General features: G+C 52.0%; 1 protein-coding gene across 4 annotated transcripts; it reads right to left on the reverse strand.

Moving 5' to 3' along the window:
• Positions 1-9,131: 9,131 nt before the first annotated feature.
• On the reverse strand, positions 9,132-18,813 carry LOC306639560 (galectin-12-like). 4 transcript variants are annotated; one of them, XM_079103229.1, is made up of 11 exons: positions 18,555-18,813; positions 18,119-18,330; positions 16,580-16,668; positions 16,259-16,472; positions 15,779-15,943; positions 15,393-15,512; positions 14,843-14,881; positions 14,528-14,554; positions 13,880-13,968; positions 11,275-11,425; positions 10,495-10,779 (listed from the first exon to the last, which is right to left on the reverse strand). In XM_079103229.1, exons 1-11 carry the CDS (start codon positions 18,781-18,783, stop codon positions 10,633-10,635), a joined length of 1,482 nt encoding a protein of 493 aa, XP_078959355.1. In that variant the 5' UTR covers positions 18,784-18,813; the 3' UTR covers positions 10,495-10,632. The 4 variants fall into 4 exon arrangements, with proteins under 4 accessions (XP_078959357.1, XP_078959356.1, XP_078959355.1 ...); XM_079103232.1 differs by lacking the exon at positions 15,779-15,943; XM_079103231.1 differs by lacking the exons at positions 13,880-13,968; positions 15,779-15,943 and having other exon boundaries at positions 9,132-10,779; positions 16,265-16,472.
• Positions 18,814-23,882: the final 5,069 nt, after the last annotated feature.

Consider the following 23,882-nt stretch of genomic DNA (forward strand, 5'->3'; position numbering starts at 1 on the left):
TTTCACTTTCACATTCCAACCTCTCAAGGCCGCCTGCGGTACTTTTCCTGGCTCCCAGGCCTTCCTTTGAAATCTCTGCAGAGACCTCCGTGACCCCTGAACGCCAGCCTCGTGAATTTCTGCAGAAGTAGCACCACGAGGATGAGGCTAGGATTGTGCAGTGGCTGAGCTCCTGAGCTCACGGCTGCAGCAGCCTCTACGTGCCTGGTGACTGAGGACAGTGAAAGGACTTTCTAGGCGTCCCCGTCAAGCAGGGCACCCTCATGTTTCTTCTCTAAGGAATTTCCTTTTGTGAGAAACACGCTCACCTGTCCAAGCCCAAAGAATAGATTAAGAGACATTCGAACAGCAGAAAGTAGGCTGCGCTTTAATGACAGTCTTGCAAGGTCGGGTGCCTGGTGCTCAGGGATTCACAGATTGGGCACAACCAGGGTTTTCTCCCCTAGAGCTCAAGATCCCTCCCCCGGTTCCTCCCTGGCTAAGTGCCACGGGTACACAATCTTCCCCAACATCACCTCGGTCTTATTGTCTCCTCTTGGGTTATTCAAAAAATATTCCTGTAGTTGTCCCTACGGCCCTTTGTTCTCTTGAGGAGGGAAAACTCCCTTGGATCCAGTGCCTCTTGGCATGCACACACTTATCTCTGTTGTGAGTCCCTGTAAAAATCAAAAGCAAGTTCCGTTGATCCAATATACAGAGCACAGAGTAAGCATCCTCATCCCAAAGGGGAGGCACAGAGACACAGAAAGAAGGAACAGGACCAAAACAAAGACTGAACTCCTGACCTGCTGCAGGTCGATTCCTTCCTTCTCACCTCCCGTTTGTCAAGGAGCTACCAATGTCTACTCTGGTGTTAACTGCTTGTCACTTTCCGCTCTGGTGGCCCCTCCAGCTACCTTTCTTACCTCCCAAGGCATTTTACACTTAAAGCTAAAACTGTATTCTCAAAATGGAGTAGTAGATGGTTATTTCTCATACCTCCTCAGCCCTTGAGCCTGCAGTGAATGCCATCTTGCCTTTCCTGAGATGCCCGTCAGGGTCTTTCCTATTGTCTCTATGTGAAGTATGTAGCATCTCCTTAGTGCCTATCATCTCTTTGACAACCACTTTATTGGCCCCAGTTTTACAAACACTTTTCTGGTCAACCTGTAAGTTTTAAAATCTCTCATCTCTGCTTTTTAAATCTCCTGAATCTCACAGGACGCCTAGTTAAAAGCTGCCAGCAGTATCCATACCCCTGACTGAATGCTGTGCTGCCTTGAAATTTCCTCCACTAAATTAATTAGCCCATCACCCTTAAATTTCCCTTCATGCAAAGTCTCAGGACATGGGTAAGATGTAGAAAAAGTTTTACCAGAAAATAACACAAATGGCCTCTAGCCCAATTCCCAGTGGAATCCTTATTTCCCTCAGGAGCACAGACTGTGTTCCTTCAGGGCTTCTGAGTGCCCAGCAGAATCATCCATGAAGCTCTGCCGACAACATTCTAGAGCCTTTCCTAAGCTTTTCAAAATTCCTCCTGCAATTCAGCTCCACAGTTTTCTGAATCACATGGTCAGGTAAGTCTCAGCAATGGTCTCAGTTCTCGGTACCAAGTTTTTAGTCGGCTTTGTGTCACTGTGACCAAAGTATCTGACAAAAACAACTCAGAGAAGGAACAATCGATTTCCCCTCTTAGTCCAGAGGTTGAGTCAGGGGTGGGCTGGTGCCGTGGCTCTGGGTCCCAGGCGAGGCAGGACATCACGCAGAGGCGGTAGTGGAAGAACACTGCGCCATTCGAAGCAGCCAGCAAGCAGACAGGGGAGACGGGCTGGCAGGGAAGCGCACCCTCCAGGGCAGCCCCAGCGACCCACCTGCTCCACCAGGCTCCGCCTGTCTCCACTTCCCACCCGGGTAGTCCACTCCCTGCAGGATGGACTGATGGAGTGAAAGCTCTCACAGTCCAACCATTTCACCTGTGCATATTCCTGCAGGAGCACGGAACTTCTGTGGGGCCCTCATGTCCAAATGACAACGGGGTCTCTGTGTCAGCTTCAGCGTAGCTCCCACGGCTACCCACATCCTCCTCCCCAACCCCGGGGCTCGCCGCCTGGCCTGCCAGGCTTTCCTCTGAATCTCCGTGGGAGCCTCCACCGCCCATCACTCTTGCGTTCTTCATTTCTGCAACATGAGCACCAGACAGATGATGCCAAGATTTGCCACCAGCAGGAGCAGCAGCTGGGCACCCTCCAACCATGGCGGTACCATCCCCTGCATCCCTGGATGGCTGAGCAGGGAAATGATCCTGGGGAAACACCTCCGAGGCGGCCCTGAGAGAGCTGCCCTGCGGAGCCCCTGCCTTGACTCTCTCCTCAGAGGAGAGTCTTCCCTGTTAGTTGACACTCCTACCCTTGAGCCTGGGGTGGGTGGCCTCTTCTGACTCCTGAGATGCCCCAGGGCATCTCTCTGATTTTCAGGATGCAAAGTGTTTGATTCCCCTTTCACAGGGCTGGTACCTTCAGGAGCCACACACACCTTCCTTGGCCTGGATTTAACATGCACTTTTCTGACCAAACTGCAAACTTTCCAACATTCTGTTCTCATGGTAAACCTGGCTCAGTTCATGAGTCCCTCTGTGGAGTGGGCATGGGCAGCAGTTCGTTCTGCCAATTGAAAATGGATGTGCGTTTATGGCAATGGCTGTATTTTTCATTTCCAAGATTTCTGATCTTGTTTTATGTGTCATTATCTCCATCTCACCCAAGGATCCTTTGTAAGATGAAAGTTGTTCTTTCATTTATTTCCTTCAACACTCTAAAATGACTTAAAGATCCAGTTGGTCTGACTGCTCAATTCACTTGTGACCGTTTGACATATTCGACTTCATGGAAATGCTATAGGCCAGGCTCAATGGGCATTAACTAAACAGACTTCATTTAACCTTGAGACTCCATGTCATGCAGGAACGGCTTCTCTCACGGGAACGTCCACCTCTTTACCCATGTTGCTTAGCATGACTTGTTTGGCGATACAAAATGAAGAAATGGCAATTCTTGTATAATGAAAAATTGTTCTCTTTTTGATTCCTAGTTCCCTGTACCATGTTAACGGTGATGTCAACAGTGATTGTGTGGATGTTAGTAACCATTCCTTAGTTTGAACCTAAGTAAGGTCATTTTGACCCACTTTCCCCTCTGCTAATGATTTCAGATCCCATGACATTAGTTTGTAATTTTAAATGATAGCAACAGACACTTATGATTGATATACTGATTTATGGTGTAAAAACCACTGCAACCCTATGGTCAGGGCTGTTCTCCCAATAGCCATTTTTGGGGCATGGTGTGAGATAATCAGCCAGCTGGCTTAATAAAGACTTTCAAATTTGGACTTGTCATTGGTGATCGGTCTATTCTTAAGTTGCGCCCCATAACACAGTTAGGTTCATCTAGAGTAAATTCATTTTCTGATTGCTGGTTTGATTTCTTTCTTTCCTTTTGCTATAGTATACTTTCTATTATTTTAAAGTATATTCCTGGAGCTGGGGTTGTGGCTCAGTGGTAGAGCGCTAGCCTAGCATGTGTGAGGCACTGGGTTTGATTCTTAGCACCACATAAAAATAAATGAATAAAATAAAGGCCTATCAACATCTAAATATATATATATTCTTTTTTTAATTGATTCTTTTTAGTTACACATAACATTAGGATTCACTTTGACAAGATTATAAAAGTTTAATCCCCAGTATTACAGAAAAAAAAAAAAAAAAAGAGCTTGGTTTGCATCTTAACAGCAATTCGGGAGAAGCCCGCTGCCTCAAATCCAGCTTCACTTCTTCCTCTTACTCCCTGTGAGATCCTGGCCCAGTTACTTGGTTAAAATGGAGACAATGATAACGTCTATTTCTTTGGCCTGCCATGAGATTTTAGTTAGCTTAGACACATTTCCCTTCTGTTGAAGCAGGGCTGCTGGTGTGTTTTTGTGACCGACTTCCCCACCTGTCACCTCTGTGGCTGCCCCAGTTTCTGTCAGTGAGCTCATTTGCATGACTGACAGCGGTTTTGCTTCTGACCTTAGATTTCACAGCTGAAAGTCCTCAAGAGTGGTAAAGGGAAGTACTTGAGAGGTGCTTCTTCCTGAGGCTTCAGATGAGTGCCTTGTGTGAACTCTGAGTTACTTCTGTATTGTCACACTTTGGTGAAAATGTCACATTTGGAATTTTTTTCTTTTTAAAAAACTGAGGCAGAGTGGGAAGCAGCCTCTGCCCTGCCACCTGGATGCTGGTCTAGCCCTTAGAACTAGGCCATGCTATCCTCGTATTGAACGTTAATAATCTCAGGGAACATCAGTCTCAGGCAAGGACCCGCGGAGACTGTGATAAAGTGAGAGAAAACAGGACCACTTCATAATTTTGTCTAAGCACGGATGAAAAACAAGTTCACTGTGTTAACCACCAAACACCAGCATGGCTCTCTCAGCCAAAAGGAATGATTGCTTTTGTTTTTCTTTTTTATCAACTAAAATGTCATCCTCGGGCAAGTTTGCCTTCTGGCTCAGCAGAGTTTCTTGAGTCCCCTGGTAGAAAGCGATCTGACAGTTCCCAGTCTAGAGCACACCCCGCTTCCTCCCCAAATCACCCGATCCAGACGCAAACCCCAAAATAGGCTTCCCACCCACTTACTGAGACACCCACTTACTGAGACATCCACGTTTTCTCCATGGAATTTCCCCTCATTGTAACGAGCAATAAAGCCAACTACAGGTGTGTTCTCAGTAGGGGCGACTGTCAGGGATGATTTACACACAGGGCAACCTCCCCTAATTTTCAGTCTGACTGTATAACCATGTAATCACCACTTGCCCCAAACAGTCCACACTCACCTCCTGAAATCCACTGAGCCGATTTCCGTCCCCGTTCACATGGTTTTGCCTTTTCTAGTATATGGGCTCAAGGAATCTCCAGGGTGCAATTTTTGGTGTGTGGCTTCTGTCCAAACAGGGAAACTTAGAAGGGAATTGAGAGCAGAAGTTATGGCTGATGACCTTCGCTGATGAGATTCCCACAGTTGGCTAATGCCTCGAGACTGGGTAATGATCTACCCAGAGGGTAAGAGAAAGAGACACATTAAGCAGGGTTGAATCCTTCCCTCATGGAAAAGGAAGAAGCCAGGTTCCTCTCATGATTGGAGATGAAACTGTTCCTGGAAGGCCTCTTTTACCACTTGGAAAGGGGAAGTGGTGGGGCTCTATTTTCTGTCGCCAGGGACATCCCCTGCCCTGTGTCCTCATGGAGCCAAAGGCTCAGCCACAGAGCTCAGCTCTTTCTCTTCCCAGTGCCCTGGCCATGACCTTGGGCAACTGGAGATGGAAGGAAATTCCCTGCACTGTCTCTGCCCTTGCTGTGGCTTGATGGACAGGCTGCCTCTGCTGAGGTGCAGGAGGAGTTGGGCAGGAGGCCTGGCTGCAGCTCAGTGCACGTCAGGGCCTGGGGTCGATGTTGGAGGCACAGGGAGGGAGGCCCAACACTGAAGGTTTTCCTCCTGGAAGCTGAGGGAGCTGAGACCGGCACAGGGAATTGGGACTCATCATGATCCTGCATGATTGGCTCCGGGGCCTGTGTCCCAGAGAGTAGCAGTTGAGCCAGAAAGGCAGTGGGGCAGCCTGGGGGGAAGGGAGTGTGGAGGGTCCGGGAAGAGGAAAGGTGGGCGTGGGGGGTGGAGGAAGGGTGCCTGGAGGGCAGAGGGCAGAGGGCAGAGGGCAGAAACCAGAGGAAGCCTGAGGAGAGCGGAGGCCAGGCCTTGGTGGGTCTGGGGGCAAGCCCAGGAGGGGAGGAGGGAGGCAGTGTTGGTCAGGAAGGGCCTGTGGGTCTGGGGACCAGGTTTGGGGTACCGGGACAGGAGGTGGACGCTGGTAGGAGGCCACGGGATTCTGGACACAGGAGTGCAACTGGCCTGAGTTAAGGTAGCTGACGGAGATGGAGGAGGTGAGGGACCGGGAGGCTCCTGGGTACGCTGCCTGGACTCTGTGTGGGCTACGGGCAGAGGGGAGAGGGGTGCGGGGCAGGTGGAGATCACAGGAGGACCCTCCTTGGTACTGGGGAGCCTGCCATGAGGGTTGGGAGGAGATCGAGTCCATCAGGTGAGGCAGGAGGAGGGAGGAGGAAGAGAGAAGGCATTGATTCCTGATGCTGCGGGCCCTGGGTGGAGAGACCAGAGGGAGGGAAGAGGGGGAACAGGAGCAGAGCAGCCCTGGGTGACTCCTGAGGGTGGTGCCAGAGGAGGACCCGCTCAGCCTCTGCACACAGTGACCGGGAGCACATCGGCCACCTCTCCAAGCCCCAGTCTCTGAACGTCCCTGGGAGAGAGTCCACCCCTCTTCCTCCAGCTGGCAGGTGGATGGGACCATGGGAGGGAGAGCCCCTGAATCAGGTGCTGCATCTCTGGGGACAACCATGTGACTCCCCAGGAGTCAACCTGGGCAACCTCCTGTTGGCTGACGTGAGAGTCTTTCAATGTGCACGAGCCAGGCATCAGCTACCAGAGGAGGGCATCCTGAGGCCACCCAGAGTCCCTGGCTCATAGGAAGACCCCAGCACAGAGTGACACTCACAGCTAAGGTTTAGCAGAGCAAAGGCCACAAAGCCAGATGGGGAAAGGCCCGTGGGGGGACTCCTGAGGAAGCCAGGCGCCAGCTTCCAGGAGCCTCTCCAGTGGGTTCACACGGGACCCTCGATTCCTCATCGGTGAGTTGTGGCAACTCGTGGGCAGCGTTTCTACCCGAGAGGATCCCAAGCGTGCAAGTCCAGGGTCTCAGTCCCGGGAGAGTCAGGTAGTTGCTCCCTGCTGTGCTGAAGCTCTGGACTCCCAGAAGGCAGGCAGCGTTCAGCATAAACCATTCTTCATGAAAATTGTTGGGCGCAGTGAGTCATGCTGATCACCCAGGGCAAGGTGTATGCTACCGCCACAGCTGTTTGCCTGCCAAGTTTCCGGATTCGGTCAAAAGTCAACCTTGTGGGTAGGTCTTCAGCTGTCTCTGACCTGGTTGTTAAACCATATGTTTAAGACATAACAGTCCCAAGTGTGTAGGCATCCACAGCCCCATCCTTGTGGAGTTAAAAAAAAAAAATGTCTGAAAAATGAAACAGGCAAATAAGCAATTGCAGCTGGAGACCTGACTTTCCTCTCACTCAAGTGATGGAGCCTGTCAACAACAACAACATCCAGAATCCAAAAAAACTGAACAACACTACCACAGAGTCAGACCTAATTGACATTCACTGAACCCTTCACCCAAAGCAGCAGAACACACACTCCTTTCCAGAGCCCAAGAAATTCACAATGTGGTCATTGCTGTAGATCTTTGAAAAAATAAAACCCTACTAATTAAAAATAATTGAAGTCATCTGATGTATACTTCCTCCGAAAAATGGGATTAAACTACAACTCAATAATGGAAGAATGTAGAATAATCTCCAATAATTGCTATGAACACTACCCTTCCAAATAAGCCATGTGTCAAATTGGAAGTCTCCATGGACACTAAAACATATTTTAAAGGGCCAAGAATCACAATTCAGCGAATCAACATTTGTGAGTTGGAGCTAAGGCAGCACTGAGAAGAGTCTTTAAAGAACTAAATGCATGTTTTTGGAGAGATGAAAATTAAAAGTCAGTATACTGAGTTTCCAATTGAAGAAGATAGAAAAGAGAAAATAAGTCTAAACCTGGTCAGAAGGAAGGGATCAATGAAGATAAGAGCAACAATCCATAAAATGAGCAGCAGAAAACAACAGAGAAGGGTTGGGGATATAGCTCAGTTCATAGAGTGCTTGCCTCACAAGCACAAGGCACTGGGCTCAACTCCCAGCACCCCCCCAAAAAAATGTAATGCAGATGTAGGTGTAACACCAGTGAATGGGCTGCAGCAACGTACTGATTAAACCGTCACCAACTTCAGTGGGATTTATTCTGGGTACATTAAGGCAGAATAACATCAGAGCACCTTGTGAATATTTAATGGGTGCATATTAATGGAACAGAATGACGGATTTCACTGTGGCCTAACCATATGTGCATAGAACATGATTTGGTCAATTTCACCCCCCCCCCTCCAATTCCTCTCCTGACCCTCTCTGCCTCCCTCCCCCTGGCTTGTCTCATCTTCCCTAAAGGTCACCCTTCTACTGTCACGGTGATCTTTCTCTCTTTTCCCCTCCTTCCTTCATATACGAGAGAAAATGGGATACTTTTCTGAGTTTGACGTATTTTGTCAACTTTATGGTCTCCAGTTCTGTCCATTTTCCCACACATGCCATCGTTTTGTTCTTCTTTGTGCCTGAATAAAACTCCATCGTGTACAGACACCACATTTCATCATTCACCTGTTGACGGGCACCTGGGCTGATTGCATGCCCTGGCTGTGGTGCACTCTGCCTCGATGGCACAGTTATGCAGGTGTCTCCATGGTGCGCCCACTTCAATTCCTTCAACCATGTGCCCGGGCGTGGTGGAGCTGGATCTCCTGGTAGTTCTAGTTCTTTAGTTTTTTGAGGAAACTCTATACTGATGTGCATGGTGCGGCCACTAATTTACATCCCACTGACCCTGTGTAAGGGACCCTTTCTCTTCACATCCTCACCAGCATTTATGGCTGTCTATTCAAAGGACTAAAAGAATCCAGCAACGTTGCTAGAAACAAGAGAACCGTGCATAAAGGTGGTGCTTTTTGTACCAGCATCAACCAAGCATAACTTTTAAGAAAAGAAAAAATATATAAACATATAGAGAGGGAAGGGGAGCAGAGGAAAAGGAAGAGAGGAAGGGAGGCGAGGAGGGGGAGGGAAGCAGAGGGTGGCGTCGAGCCCCCTGTGCTGCCTGCTTCTACCACATGGCAGAAGGAGCCTTGGGAAGTGAAAGACTACACAGCACGGAGGACAAGCTACCAAGGGCCTGGGCATGAGTCTAAGGAAACTGCGCAGGTGCTGGTAAAAGTAGAAGAAGTAGAACCCACTGAGAGATACGAAAGACGACCTCAATAAAGTGGGAGAGCCTGTGTCTACGACTGAAAGGCAGCAACGTCGAGGTGCACACCCCTCGCCACTGAGTGTCCACACGTTCAGTTCACTTCTACCAACGACGACGACAAGAACTGTTACTAGTGGAAACTGACAAGTGTCTTCCAGAAGTTCTTGTGGAGAATTAAAAGCTGAGAAACAGCTGAGAGCACCTGGAGGCCTGGGCACCGTTGGGTTCACCGTAAGGAGGATGGGGACCCAGGACGGGCTCGGCGCCAGGTGGGCAGGCCAGGCGAGGCTGAGCTGCCCGCCCCCTGCCTTGCTGGAGCCTGGGATCTGCTGTTCCTGACCCCTCCACCCTGTGTCTTCTCCTCGGTGACCTGGACCTTCTGGAAACCTCGGTTTCTAGGTGGCTCCTCCTCAGTGGTCTTTCTCACTGATTTCCAGTTGTACTAGACTACAGTCGGGGCGTGTCTGCTGTGAAATCCATACTCTGGGGAATCTACAAGATGCTTCATGGCAATCTTGGAACCTGGAGACAGGGAAGACTATTCAGAGTACTGCACTCTGCGAGTCGGTGCCAAGTCTTAAAAATACTTATTCATTTCAGCTGCTCCATTATATGCTTCAAATTCTCAGTAGCCTTCCTTTTTTTCCTGATCTAGTTATTCTGCTAAAAACAGTCACGTGTCACTTAATGATGAGGATAAGTTCCTGGAAAGGCATTGTCTGCCATTCTGTCATCGTGGGAGCCAGAGTGTCCTCCACAAGCATGATAAGAGCTGGTCCAGCACAAAGTGCCAGGCTGGATGGTGACCTGTGGACCTCCGTGGGGTGCGCGGCCAGCTGACTGACAGGCGCTCGTGGGGCAGGTGACCATGTGAGCAGCACTAACTCCCCGTGGGTTACCGGCAGGCGTGGGGTTCTCTCCCTCCTGGGCTGGTGGTAGTGAGCTTCTCTGAAGTGCGGCCCTGTGAGGGACCTGGCCAGGTCATGAGCAGCTGAGGTGTGCGTCACGTTGGACAGACGTCGCGCGTATGACCGAGCGCTCGTGATGAGGTGGGAGCGTGGACAGAGTGCCTCAGTCCTGGGCCTGGGCTTAGGAAATAGGGGGTCTCATCTCTATGTGGCTCCTCAGCGGCCGACACCCAGGCAGGGCAGCAGCAGAGCTCCGACCACATGGCCGGTGCTGTGTCCTGGTCACGGCAGAGTGACGTCTAAGACAGGGCCGGAGAGCTCCAGGGCAGGAGGGGCAGAGCTGTCCCATGGCCTGGGCTACCTTCTCCAGAACCTCAGGTAAGAATGAAATAAATGTCTGAATTCTTTAAACAACTGTACTTTTCAGTACTCTTATCAGGCCGCAAAACCCGTCCACATGAGTGGGCGCTAGGCCCTGAAGGAAGATGACCCAAATCCAGGCCCCTGGTGGAGGACAGAGTTGGAGCCACCTTTACCCGCAGTGCCTCCTCTGCTGGGGGCCCAGCTCCCCACAGACGTAGGCTTGTGACCCAGACATGAACCAGGACTGACACCATGGTGGCGGGAGGAGGGTCTAGTGAAGGCCGCAGAGTGGGCCGGTCCATGGGCCCTGGGAGTGGACTGGCCTTCCTCTCTCTGGCCGAGTCCCCTTGGAATCCTCCTCAGTAGTGGACACAGTAGAGTTGGATGCTTCCACGGATCCGGAGCTCCCGCAGCCTCTCCAGGGTATGCTGGTCCAGGCTGGTGGTGCCCACGGCCTGTCCATTGAGTGCCAGCTTCAGCCCCCCCTCCTGGCACAGGAGCAGCACCTGGGAAGGAGGCCTGAGTGGGTGGTGGGATTGCAGCAGACCCTCACTGCCTGCTTCTGTGCTACCTGTCTGGAGCCTCTTCCCCTTGGAGGGTGTGAATGCGAGACCCAGAGAGGCCGTCTGTCACCAGCCCACTGTGGCCCTCACGAAGCTGTTAACTGACCCTGGGCCTCAGTTTACCTTCCGCAACCTAACTTGCCTCCCACTGAGAAGGGGTCTCCACCCGGGCCGCTCACTGGAACCACCGGGGGAGCTTTTGCACACATGATGCTTGGCCCCGCCTGCGCTCATTACGCCTGGGCTTCTGGGCCCTGGAACCCCGGCCTCGGTGTGGAGGGTTGAGGGCCAGTGCCTAGAGGTGCTCTCTGCTGGGCTGGCCTGGCTTCCCAGCCCGATGACATCTACCCTGCCAGGATAGGCCCCCGCCCCAGATCACGTTGGAAACTCCGCTCTGCTCGCCCTCCTGGAGGGATGTGTCCGCTGGATCAGACCCACCTCGAAGAATCGCTGGGGGTGAAAAAGGAAGGGGGCTGAGATCAGCTTCTTGCGTCCCCAGGGCGACACCCAGGCCAGCGTTCTGTCTGTGAAGGACGCCCTGAGTGTCACAGGAGCACGGGCGGCCTCGTCCCTCAGGCTCAGAGCCAACCTGCAGGGGCGGCCAGAGCAGGGGATCAGCCTCCGCTGTCCTCAGGCCGCTGAAGCCCCTGAGGGAGCAGCAGGCTCTGGAAGATGCAGCAGACTCCAGGGCTGTCTCCTCTGACAGGCTCGGGCTGCTTCCTGGGACCCGTGGCGGCTCAGAGGAGTGGCAGGACCTGAGGTTGATTCCCTGAGGTGCCGTCTCCTGACTGGGGGTCGCGGTGTTACCCGGCCTCAGCCTCAAACCGTCTCCTGAAAATGGGTGACTGGGATGATAACAACAGTAGCTGACATTTATTCAGTAACCTGCCAAGTGTGGTCTTGAGTATTGGCAGGCCGCCTAGTGGGTAGAGCCAGGTACCTGAGCTCCACCCTGGCCCTGCTGCCTTCTAGTCCTGTGACCTCGGGAAGTCGCTTAATGTCTCTGTGTCCAGTTAATGTCATTCAGGGAGGTAAGAGTGCTGTGTCTGCTTTCTGAGGTTGTTGCTAGAATTAAATGTAATGTAAGGGTTAACTTAGGAGAGCGCCTGGCGCGTAGTAAGTACTGAAATGACACCTTTTGTTTAGAATATTAATATAGGACACAAAATTAACCTCAAAAGGACACACAAAGAAAACAAGTAGGAACCAAGGAGGTAATGTCCCTGAAGAGTAGCGAGTCCCTGGCGCACAGTAGGTGTCCTACAGGAGCCAGGGTTTGCCTTTGCCTTAATCCTCACAGAAACCCTGTGCTGTGAGGTCTATGGGCCACTTCAAGGTGAGAACAGCCAGCTAGGGGACTGACTCCATTACTAGGAGCAGCCTTGGGGCCTCAGGCTGGGACATGGGCAGGGTTCATGACTCCAGTTTTGGGGGTCTCTCTGTTGCCTGCCATCTGCCTCCCAATAGGACCCCCAGACTAGTCTGTGTCTTCTGAAGTGACCTTTCTCCACCCCTGCAGCTGCTGTGGGCTGGATCCCAGCAAGAAGCAGGTGGGAGCAAAGAGACAGGATGCAGGCCGAGGGACAGTTGGGAGAGGCCTCCTGGGGAGGGCCTCTGAGGCCTCCAGTGGTTCCATGCCAGGAACAGGCTCCCACATTTCCAGCTGTGGGAAGGAGCAGGCAAGGGCTGAATGTTGGGAAGGACCCCGGAAGGCAAGGGTCTGAGGGACGCCCACGGGCACAGCAGGCCTGCCTGAGGAAGGTTCTGCGGGCCCACAGTATTCTCCCATTGTGAATTCAGACCTGTTTGCAAACAGAGGTTATGTAAAAGAGGGTTTGCAAATTATCTTTAAGAATAACCAGAAGATCTGGCGAGACTGGGCCTGGGAAATGATCTTCCCACTCCACACCCCTCCTAGTCTGGTCCTCCCTACTCAAGTGGCCTGTCTGTCCTCTGAGACATGTGCATCGACAGCCCGTGAGAAATGGCAGTTAGGTTATTTGTTGTGTCACCAATACCAGCGTCACGGTTTGGAGACAGGGTATGAACGTGCCCACATGCCTCCAAGTTCTGGGGCGGGGGTGCCAACCTGATCACTGGGCACCTTATCATTTCCCATCACCTCGACATTACCCTCCTTTATCTGATGGGGAACTCAGACTCAGGAGACCTTCCCAAGCAGGCACAGCTAACGAGAGGCAAGCCAGGAATCGAGTCCCGCCTGTGTTCGCAGCCATACTAGCCAGGATGTGCCTCATGCCCGCATCTCATGTGCGATCAGGAGCACACAGGGAAGGCGTAGGCGGTCAGTGACTTAAAAACAGACGTCAACGAAGCAGGGAGAGGACAGGGTGCTGCCCTCGCTCCCCTCCCTGCCTTCTCCAAGACAACGTGGTACCACCCACGTGGCGGGGCATGCACTGGGCGCCAGGTACTGTCTATTTTAAGCACCAACCTGAAGCCAGCATGATTATTAGACTCTTAACAAATAAGGAAACTGAGGCAAAGAGAGGAAAAGCCGCTGCCCTGAGTTTGCACATGTGGCAAGTTTCCTGGCAATGTGGTCTCCCAAGCCATGACACCCAGTGCCTTTCCTCCAGGAGGGCTGCAGGCCCTTGTCTGAACAGACCTGAGCAGAAGCTCAGGACTTGCGCGCCCCCTGGAGGAGAAGCCGGGCAGCACCCTGTAGTCATGTCCCTCCCAGTCCTGGCCTCCAGGTCCTGGCTTCCCATGACTCTCTCCCCACTCAGGGGCCCTGGCTGTTCCTAAAAGAAGCACTGGGTCTCTCTGGAAGGCCACCTCCCTTCTCAGGGTCTCCGTCTGCGTCTGCACAGGCCCTTTCCTGGATGGAGATGCAGGGCTTGTGGCTGGAGCAGAGGCACCAGGAGGGAAGAGGCTCCTGCACTGGGGCTGCTGGGCCCGCTGGTTCCATGGTTCTGTGGCCTTGGGCAGGCCATCTCCCTGCTCCTCTGTCTCCCCACCATAAGAGGGGTGAAACGGTAGCGCTGGGAAACATAGCGGGTGACGGTTGCTGGATACTTACTCCTTGGGCTCTTGCAAGACCAGTCCCCGAACTATGATGACCTGCCCAGGCCAGAGGCCCTGAGGAAGAGCACGTGAGCAGGGCACCTGCTGAAGGAACGCGGGGACAACGGGAAAGCTCAGGGAGGGTCGCCTGCCTCCAGGAACAGCCGCACGGGCTACCCCCAGGGCCAAGGGCGCACCCTGGGCCAGCCAAGTGTCTGCCGCACAGGGAAACACAGCTCTGTTCATTGACTGGACACTGGTACAGGCTGCTGAGAGCGTCCCCTGCGTCCAGGCCCAGCCCAGCGCCCCAGCGTCTGAGCACCATGTGCCAGACCTGAGGCTGTGACCTGAGCTACAATGGCCGAATGGAGGGCTAGGACGGCCGCGTGCCTCTGTCGTGCAGCCTGGCACTGGCCTGGCACAGAGAACACCAGATATCTTTTTACAGAATAAGTGCAGAAAAGGTCAAACGAGGATGGATTTCAGCTGCAGCTGCCTGGCCCACCCACAGCTGCAGTTTCCCACAGAGGAAGGGAAACCCCGAGACCAGGGGCATTTCCCACTGCCGGGAGCTCACAGCCTCCTACTCAGGTCGTCCGCCCAGCCCTGAGGGAGCAGAGAGGAGGCCAACCTCCAGGGGACACAAGGAGGGAGCATCACTCACCAGCCTGGGACTCTGCAGCAGGAAGGGCTGTCAGGAAGGAAAGGCACAGGAGGCCATTGGTGTTGCCTGGGGAAGGTCCCTCTCGCTACCCTCCTTCCACCCTGGCCATGCTTTGGGGTTTGCGTCGCTCACAGCAGAGGGTGAGTGACTGGAGCTCCAGTGGGTCCTCTTGAACCCAGAGGCCCCGTCCATGCAGACCCCGGCAGGAGGGAGGCAGCTGGACCCGAGCAGTGCAGCTGCAGGCCCCCCAGGGGAGCAGGGACTGACCCACTCTTGTGCCCGACCACAGGGCCCAGCCTTGCCCCCGAGACTCACGTGTCCCATGGGATACTCTCTGCTGCCCTCCTGAAACGGCTGTCCAGAAAGAGGAGAACAACGTCCAGGACCCCTGAATGCCCCAGCCATTGCCTGGCCCCCAGCCGCCCTGCCTGCTTCCCACACAGCCCCTCGTGGCTCCCAGATCTCGTGCTGGGAACCTGCCAAATCCTAGGCTCCCAAACTCACTGAGTGACACTCGGGGAGCAGGTCTCAGAGACCTGTATTTTGAATCAGTCTATCAGGGGAGAACGACAGAGCCAGCGAGCCAGCCTGGGGGCCCACGTGCCAGTTCTTCCCCTTCTGATCTTTGCTCCTAGCTTCAACCTGACCCCACAGCCAGCAGACTCCTGCCACCAGCTCCTGCTCCCTCTCTGCCGTCACCATCTCTTCTCTCACCCCGCTCACATGGGACACCTCGGAGGACCCCTGCCCCGGGGCTATTCCTGGTCTATAGGCCTCTCTGTCCCCTGGTCTGGTGGGTACGAGGGTCCCAGGCCTGCTTGGCGATTGGCCACCACACCCCACGCTTTGGCCCAAGAGCACTTACACTGATGTTCAGGAATCCAACAGCCTTCACCAAGATGTCACCAAATATGCCCAGGGTGTCCACCCGAGACAGTGGGAGCCGGTAGCGGTAGTGGAGAAAGTGCCGTCCATTCACACTCACCTGGAGAGGCAGACGGGCCAGGCTCAGCAGCTGAGCCTCGCGGGCTTATGACTGTCCCAAGCTCTGGCAAGGACTTCAGCCTAGAGGTGTCCTCATGTGGCTTCACACAGCTCCGCAGGGAGAGCACACTGTACAGAGGAGTTAGAGGCCTTCCAAGGTCCCAGAGCTGGCAGACGGCAGCGCTGGCGCTCCATGTCCCTCCCTGCCTCCGAGCAAGCCCGTCCCCTTCTCAGCAGACCCACAGCATCGTCCTCAAACCCTTTGACAGGGAGGAAAGCGAGGCTGGAGAGGCTGGCGCTGTCCTCGCCCTCAGTCCCGCTCTCCCTGGCTGCCTGGTCCTGAGGCTTCTGGAGAGCCTTGTCTTTCCCGCAGGAGTTCATCTCAGAGGCCAGGGTCTTGCAGGCAACCCTCTCCTGTCCCGGCTGCCTCAGCTGTAAGATGGGGATGAGGAAGTGCCCACCTCACAGGGTGGAGGGTGGATTCGATGAGCTGAGCATTCAGTGGCTTAGAGGGGCTGGGGCGGCTCAGGGCACAGCCTCGCTCTGACCTGGGTTCCCCCTCGCATCCACCTGCCTCCCCGTGAAGGAAAGGCTGAGCCTGCGCTGGCAGCTGGAGTGCCGCCTTTGACCGTGGCGGTCGAGGCCTCTCCTGAGCCAGCACCAGATTTCCAGCTGCCCTGCGGGTCCAGGGAAGGATGGGTGGAAGGAGACAAGTTCAGGACCCTGGACGCCATCCCTTCCATTCACCTTCACCTCCTCGTTCCCAAAGAGAAAGAGGATGAGGAAGCTGGCCCCTCTCTGCAGGGCCAGGCCGGGCCAGCGGGCCTCCCTCTGCCAGCGTCCGCTGAGCAGGGTGTTGCAGATGACATGGGGCTTGGTGGTGTGGAAGCGAGGGTTGAAGTGGATGGCGATGTCCGGCTGGGGGCACAGGCTGCAGCCACACTGGAAGTCCACCTGAAACCTTTGGGGGAGGCGGCTCTCAAGCGCTGTTCTGGGCGGAGACCCAGCAGCTCCCAGAGCAGAGAGGAGCCCCTGGCTTGATGCCTCCTGAGCTGAGCTCCCTCTTACCTGTGGGCACGCAGCGGGACCACACCCTGCAGCATGACCATCTTGCCTGCGTGCAGGCCACCAAAAATGGTTGTGACATACGGAATCACCTGAAGGAGGGAAGAAACCATGCATGCAGGTTGGAGAAAGGCCCAAGAGACCCCATGTACAGCAAGTGGGGAGGGAGGAACAGGACCAATCAGCTTTCCTACCCCAAACAGAAAACGTCCTTACAGGAAAAAATCCCTTCTCTCTGAAACGCCCTCCACCGCCATCTTGCCCGTCTTGGACAAATCAAAGCTGCGTATGCTGGGGAAGCCCCTTTGGTTCCCCTTTGGTTCCCCTGCAGCACCAACCAGCTAGCCGTCCCCAGCTCCCAGGGCGCAACAGGCTGCTGTGTTCCCAGTGAGGCTTGTCATTCACTGGTGCCACCCTGGTCCCCCGAAGCCTGCTACTGAGGCTTCTTGAGGATTGTTTAATGGCCAGAGTGTGGGACCTTGAGGCAAAAAGCATGGACGAGTTGGAGCTGAGAGCTGCCCCTCAAGAGCAGCCTGCGGGGAACCTCGCAGTGGCCCGCAGGCTTCCTGGCCTTCCTCCTGGCCTTCCTCCAACCCCACACCGTCCCAGTCCCTGCCTCTCTGGTTGCTTTCCCTGGGTGGCCACAGGCCTCCCAAGAGCTGCAGCCTCATCTTTCCCTTTGTTGGGCTCAGGCCCCGCCTGGCACCGTGGGTCCCACAGAGCTGTTTGCAGGATGTGGACGGCACAGCAGGGAACTCGGGCAGCCTCAGAGGGCGGCCTTCACGCGTTGCTTCCGACTCCCAGCAGTGCGCAGCGAACCACCCAGAAGGAGCTGGAGTGCCCAGCGCTGCCCTCCGGGCCACAGACCCCAGTCTGTGAAGCAAGCAGTCCTGGGGCCTGGGCACCTGCTTCAGTCCAGGTTGCAGGCTCCTGGGGGGACACAGAAGGCCAGGGTCCCCACTGGCCAGTGCCCACCCGCAGCTTAGCAGGGCTCAGCAGTTCAGTGGCTTCCACTGCACAGGCCCAGGCAGGGTGTGTAATTAACTGAGCGCCCTCGGGGGAGGAGAGCGCCAAGTAAGGCAAAGCCAGGATTAGTGCGTGCCAGCGGGGTGTCCCCTGGGGCATCGCCTGGCTTCAAGTCTCATGAACAGGAGGAGGAGGAGAGGGACCCCCACCCCCACCTCTGGCTGGGAGGGTCCCCTGGAACTGTCCCTTCCAGCCTGGAGATGAGGCCACCCTTCCCACTTATCAGTGTCCCCTGCAAGGATCCCACCCACTCCCCCATCCTGCTAGCCACTCTCCCAGTAGGGGCACAGCCTTGGGTCACCAGTTTACCAATGTCCAGCAGCCACTCACATGCAATTAGCTGCTCAGCCACTCACTGTGCTAAACTCAAGAGAGCCTTCTAGAACTGGGCAGGTGCTGGGGAAGCAGGGCCCAAGCCTGAGGTCCTCTCCAGCCCAGCACCCAGGGGGAGTCCCTGCCCAGGGGCAAGGGAGGTTCCTGGGGCCCAGGAAGTCCCAGATGCAGGCAGCTGCTCACCGGGTGGAAGACTGGAGGCTGCAGGATGAAGCTGTCAGGAACCGGGTCCAGGCTTTCTCCCGGTGACATGAGGGGCGGGGCCGCTCCTACTGGGGCTGCGGATCCTGATCCAGGACCCACCTTCCCCTGCGGGGTCCTCAGCGGCCAGGGAGCTCTTCCAGCTGTTATTCTCACCTGTGCTCCGCAGGGTCCTAACGCCGCCTGGAGCCAACCTGGCAGGGTGGGGTCCAGCCGCAGAGCCACACCCGCCCAGCCGGAGGGTGCCGAGCAAAGCCTGCCGCTCTGACTGCACTGCCACTGGTCGGCAGAAACTCCGCGTCCAGGGTGGGACGCTGGCACTAAGCCACCGAGGAACTGGCCCCCTGGGTCTGAAGCACGTGACCACACGGAGGGGAGCCAGAGGCTGGCCTCTTTGGATTTGTTTCTCCGGGCTCACCTGAGTCCTCAGTGGGTCGGACCAAGGGTTGGACAGGCGTGCAGGTTCCAGCAGCAGCCCCGTCCCCAGCTTCCTGGACAGTGGAGCGGGGGAGGCGGGGGCGGGGCTTCCCGTTCTTCCTCCCCTGGTCACCAAAGGTCTCTTCTCCTTCCCTCCTTTCCTGCCCTTTCTCCACTCCCCTTTTCCCAAGTTTTATGGACCCCTGTGGCTCCATTTCAGCAACAGCCATGGTGCCAAGTACCAGCTGGGGTCACAAAAAAAAAAAAAAAAAAAAAAAAAAAAAAAAAAAAAAAAAGAAAGTGGGGAAAGGGAGGGAGGCCAGGCCTTGGCTCAGGCAGGCAGCCAGCTGCAGGGGGAGCAGGCACTGCACCCGGACACCTGGATTCCTGCTCAGCCTCTGCCCTGCACTGTGTGCCCTGGGGCAGCTTGACTCCTCTCTGGCCCTCCTTCTCTTCACCTGCATATAAGAGGGTGGCCACTGCCGTGTCCTCAGCAGCCTGTGTCTGAGTGGGCTCAGGCCTCTGCGTGGTAGGAGTCCTCCCAGTCCTGCTTTGAGCGTCAGGAAGACTTGCCCTTGGAGTGGAGTTTTACTCAGCCATGAAGAACAACAGAATCATCTCACTTGCAGGAAACGGATGGAACCAGAGGCCGTTATTTTGAGCAAAATACACCAGACCCAAGGAAGTAAGTATCCATATGCTTTCCCTCACATGTGGAGAGAGGCCACAGGAAAACCCAGGGGCTGGGGGAAGGGAGCCCATGGAAATAGGAGCATGGCCTGTGGCATAAAGGGGGGCAGGGGAGGAAGGAGGGAGGCTGGGAAGGTACCAGGGAGTGGAGCTGATCAAAAGGTCTTTCTGTATATGTGTAATAGGTGCACACACACACACACACAGGCACACACCAGAGTAGCACAACTCAACTTAGCCTGAGCTGGGAGGTCCCTGGATCTGACCACAGTGTCAGACTTGGCAGTGGGCAATTCCTGGCAGGACCAGCTGGGCAAAGGGTCAAGTGTATGGGGCAAGAGTCAGCCGCTTCTGGGCTGGAGGGGAGAGTTCACGAGGTCCTGGGATAAGGTATTTGAGCCATGGCTACCCTACCTGTGCTCCTCGGCAGCATTCAGGGCACTTGGAAATTTGTTGGAGAGGCAAAATTTGGGGATCTCCCCCAGCCCCGTGGAAGAGGCCTCTCCAGAGGCAAGGCCCAGGAGCATGCCCTCTAGGCGACTCTGGAGCACATTAATGTCTGAGAAGCTCCGGCTAAGGGACAGGGCTCTGGGTACTGAGCCCAGGAGTGTGTTCAGACCCTGCTGGTGGGAGGAGCTGTGTGGCAGAAGGTGCTTCTGTGGGGAAATCTGATCAGGGGTGTGTTGAGGAAGAGTGATCTATGTACACTGGGAGGAAAACCGAAGGTGGAGCGACCAGCTGAGCGGGGACATGGGAGCCTGCATGAATCAGACCTGGATCCTGGTCTCAGCCCCAAGCACCAGAGACCTCGTGGCCCACGGTCACAGGAACCCTTTCCCCACCCAGACTCGGTTCGTTTGCTGAGAAATAAAGAGGGAGGATGTATTCCTGGGTAGGGCCCCCATAACAAAATAACACTGGGTGGTTTAAGCAACAGAACATTTCTAAATGTTCTGGAGGCCAGAAGTCCAAGATTAAGGTGCAAATGCTACGTAAATAGTTGTATTGTTTAGAGAATAATAACAAGGAAAAAAAGTCTGTAAATGTTCAATATAGACATAATTTTTTTTTTTTAAGTGTGGAATGATCCAACCTGGACCTGTGCATGGCAGGCAATTGCTCTATCACTGATCTCTGCTGGGGAGCATATAATTACAATTATTTTTTTCAATGTGCTTGATTGAATCTGAGTGTGCAGATCCTGAAGACATGGAGGGCTGACTATATATCCAAATGAGTATAATGGTCTAAAGGTAAATATCAATGATATACAAAGAGCTTCTGCAAATCAATAAAAAGATATTTTTGAGGAAAAGCAGGCAAAAGACACGAATGTCTTTCTTTGGGCTTTGTTTCTAGTATACTTACTCTTTGTCTTTCTTTATATATGTGCATGTCACATGCACTTTGTTATGCAAGAGTGAACAGCCTACTGTGCTGTGGGCTTTCTCTTAATACGTCATATGAAATACCCCAGATAGGCGTATGTGCTTTGAAAGCACTTTTTTGCATGACTCCTTTGAAATCCACTGTTTTGATCTACTAGAATTTATTCAACCATTTCCTATTAGTTTCTCCTATGGTGTTTTGGTTGATTGGCTTTTTTAAAAGGAAGAAATCTACATGGCCAATATGTATATACTTGTGTGTCTATGTCTCAATTTTTATCAGTGACCAGAAAAATTCAAATTAAAATTTTAGTAAAAGACTATTTTATGTTGACTCACATGGAAACATTAAGAATTGTTGTAGTACTAAGTAGTGAAGAAGATGTAAAATAAAGAAGAATTCTAACAAATTGCAGATGGAACCGAAATTGATGAAACTGATAAGTTGTGTTTCCTCCTACACAGTAAATCCCATGGGATCTCTTGCATGCATACACCAGGGCGCACTTTGCTATCTTTTCAGTTGTTTCCAACTCCAAACCGGAAAGTCAAACAACTAGCCAACCCAGTGACTTTGCCACTGGATTGATAAATCACCGTATAAGCACATAATAGACTATTTTATAACAGTGAAAATGAATTCGGAGCCAGGAATGGTGGTCCATGCCTTTAATTCCAGCGACCGGGGAGGCTGAGGCAGGAGGATCACAAGTTCAAGGCCAGGTTCAACAACTTAGTGAGACCCTGTCTCAAAAAAGGACTGGAGATGCAGCTCAGTGGTACAGCACCCTGGGTTTAATCCCAGTCAAAAAATAAAAAAATTTAAAAAAGGAAAAGAAAATGAATTAATGCATTACGATTCTAGACAACAATACATTATAGAAATGGTCTTGAAAGGAGAAAGTTGCGGAAGAGAACATATAGCATGATATCATTTCTCGTATCTGTTTGGTGTGTTATGAAAGAATACTTTAAAATCAGCAGAGATTTATTTCTCTCAGGAGGCCAAGAGGCCCAAGCCCTACAGCTGATTCTTGGTTCATAGACAGCCACCTCAACATTTTGACATGATGGAAGGGGCTATCCAGCTCTCTAGGGTCTTGTTACCATCTGGGCAGCAAGGGCCAGAACACCAAAAGGAGGGTTGAGTCAGCTGGGAAAATTAAAGGACTGAAGAAATATTTAGAAATAAAGACACAGGGGGCAACCCAAGATGGCGGACTAGAGGGTGACTGCATCTCCAGTCGCTCCAGAACCTAGGATTCAAGAAGGGGAGGCATTGAGAGACTCAGACTAAAATAGAGCCACGGGGTGAGTCTCCCCCAACCAGTGAAGCTCTGCCCGGGAGGCAGATGGTAAGAAATCATGAACAGAATCTACAAGAATTATGGGATATCATGAAAAGGCCAAATTTAAGAATTATTGGGATTGAGGAAGGCTTAGAGAAACAAACCAAAGGAATGAACAATCTATTCAATGAAATAATATCAGAAAATTTCCCAAATCTGAAGAATAAAATGGAAAACCAAGTACAAGAGGCTTATACAAAATATAAGCCAAATATACAAAATTACAACAGACCCACACCAAGGCACATTATTATGAAAATACCTAACATACAAAATAAAGACAGAATTTTAAAGGCCGCGAGAGAAAAGAATCAAATTACATTCAGGGGGAAACCAATAAGAATATCAGCAGGTTTTTCAATCCAGACCCTAAAAGCTAGAAGGGCCGAGAACAACATTTACCAAGCCCTGAAAGAAAATGGATGCCAACCAAGAATCTTATACCCAGCAAAACTTACTTTCAGATTTGACGATGAAATAAGATCCTTCCATGATAAACAAAAGCTAAAGGAATTTACAAAAAGAAAGCCAGCATTGCAGAACGTTCTCAGCAAAACATTCCATGAGGAAGAGATGAAAAACAACGATGCAAATCAGCAATGGGAGGAACTAGCCTAAAGGAATAGCCAAATAAAGGAGAAACCAAATCATGTCAAAAAACAAAAATGAGTCAGATGACTGGGAATACAGATCATATCACAATAATAACCCTGAATGTTAATGGCCTGAACTCTTCAATCAAAAGACATAGACTGGCAGAATGGATTAAAAAGAAAAATCCAACAATTTGCTGTCTGCAAGAGTCTCATCTCATAGAAAGAGATACCCATAGACTAAAGGTGAAAGGATGGGAAAAAACATACCATGCACACGGACACAGCAAAAAGCTGGAGTATCCATCCTCATTTCAGATAATGTGGACTTCAAGCCAAAGTTAGTCAGAAGGGATAAAGAAGGACATTACATACTGCTTAAGGAAAGCATAAATCAGCAAGACATAACAATCATAAATATCTATGCCCCGAACATTGGCTCATCCATGTACATCAAACAAATCCTTCTCAATTCCAGAAATCAGGAAATAGTGAAAATCAGAGCTGAAATCAACGAAATTGAAACAAAAGAAACAATCGAAAAAATTAACAAAATAAATTGTTGGTTCTTTGAAAAAATAAACAAAATTGATAAACCCTTTGCCACACTAACAAAGAGAAAGAGGGAGAAAACTCAAATTACTAAAATTCGGAATGAACAAGGAAATATCACAACAGACATGATTGTAATACAAAACATAATTAGAAGCTATTTTGAAAATCTATACTCTAACAAGACAGATAACCTTGAAGACATCAACAAGTTTCTAGAGACATATGAATTACCTAAACTGAACGAGGAGGACATACAAAACTTAAATAAATCAATTTCAAGCAATGAAATAGAAGCGGTCATCAAAAGCCTACCAGCAAAGAAAAGTTTGGGACCAGATGGGTTCTCAGCCCAGTTCTACAAAACCTTTAAAGAAGAGCTCATTCCAATACTTCTCAAAGTATTCCATAAAATAGAAGAGGAGGGAACCCTCCCAAACTCATTCTATGAAGCCAATATCACCCTGATACCTAAACCAGACAGAGACACATCAAGGAAAGAAAATTTCAGACCAATATCCTTAATGAACATCAAAACAAAAATTTTCAACAAAAGTTTAGCAAATCGCATACAAAAACATATTAAAAAGATAGTGCACCACGATCAAGTGGGTTTTATCCCAGGGATGCAAGGTTGGTTCAACATCTGGAAATCAATAAATGCCATTCACTATATCAACAGACTTAAAGTTAAGAATCACATGATTATTTCAATAGATGCAGAAAAAGCATTAGATAAAATACAGCACCCCTTCAT

Source organism: Sciurus vulgaris (assembly GCF_902686455.1).
Source record: "Sciurus vulgaris genome assembly, chromosome: 11".
Lineage (NCBI taxonomy): Eukaryota > Metazoa > Chordata > Mammalia > Rodentia > Sciuridae > Sciurus > Sciurus vulgaris.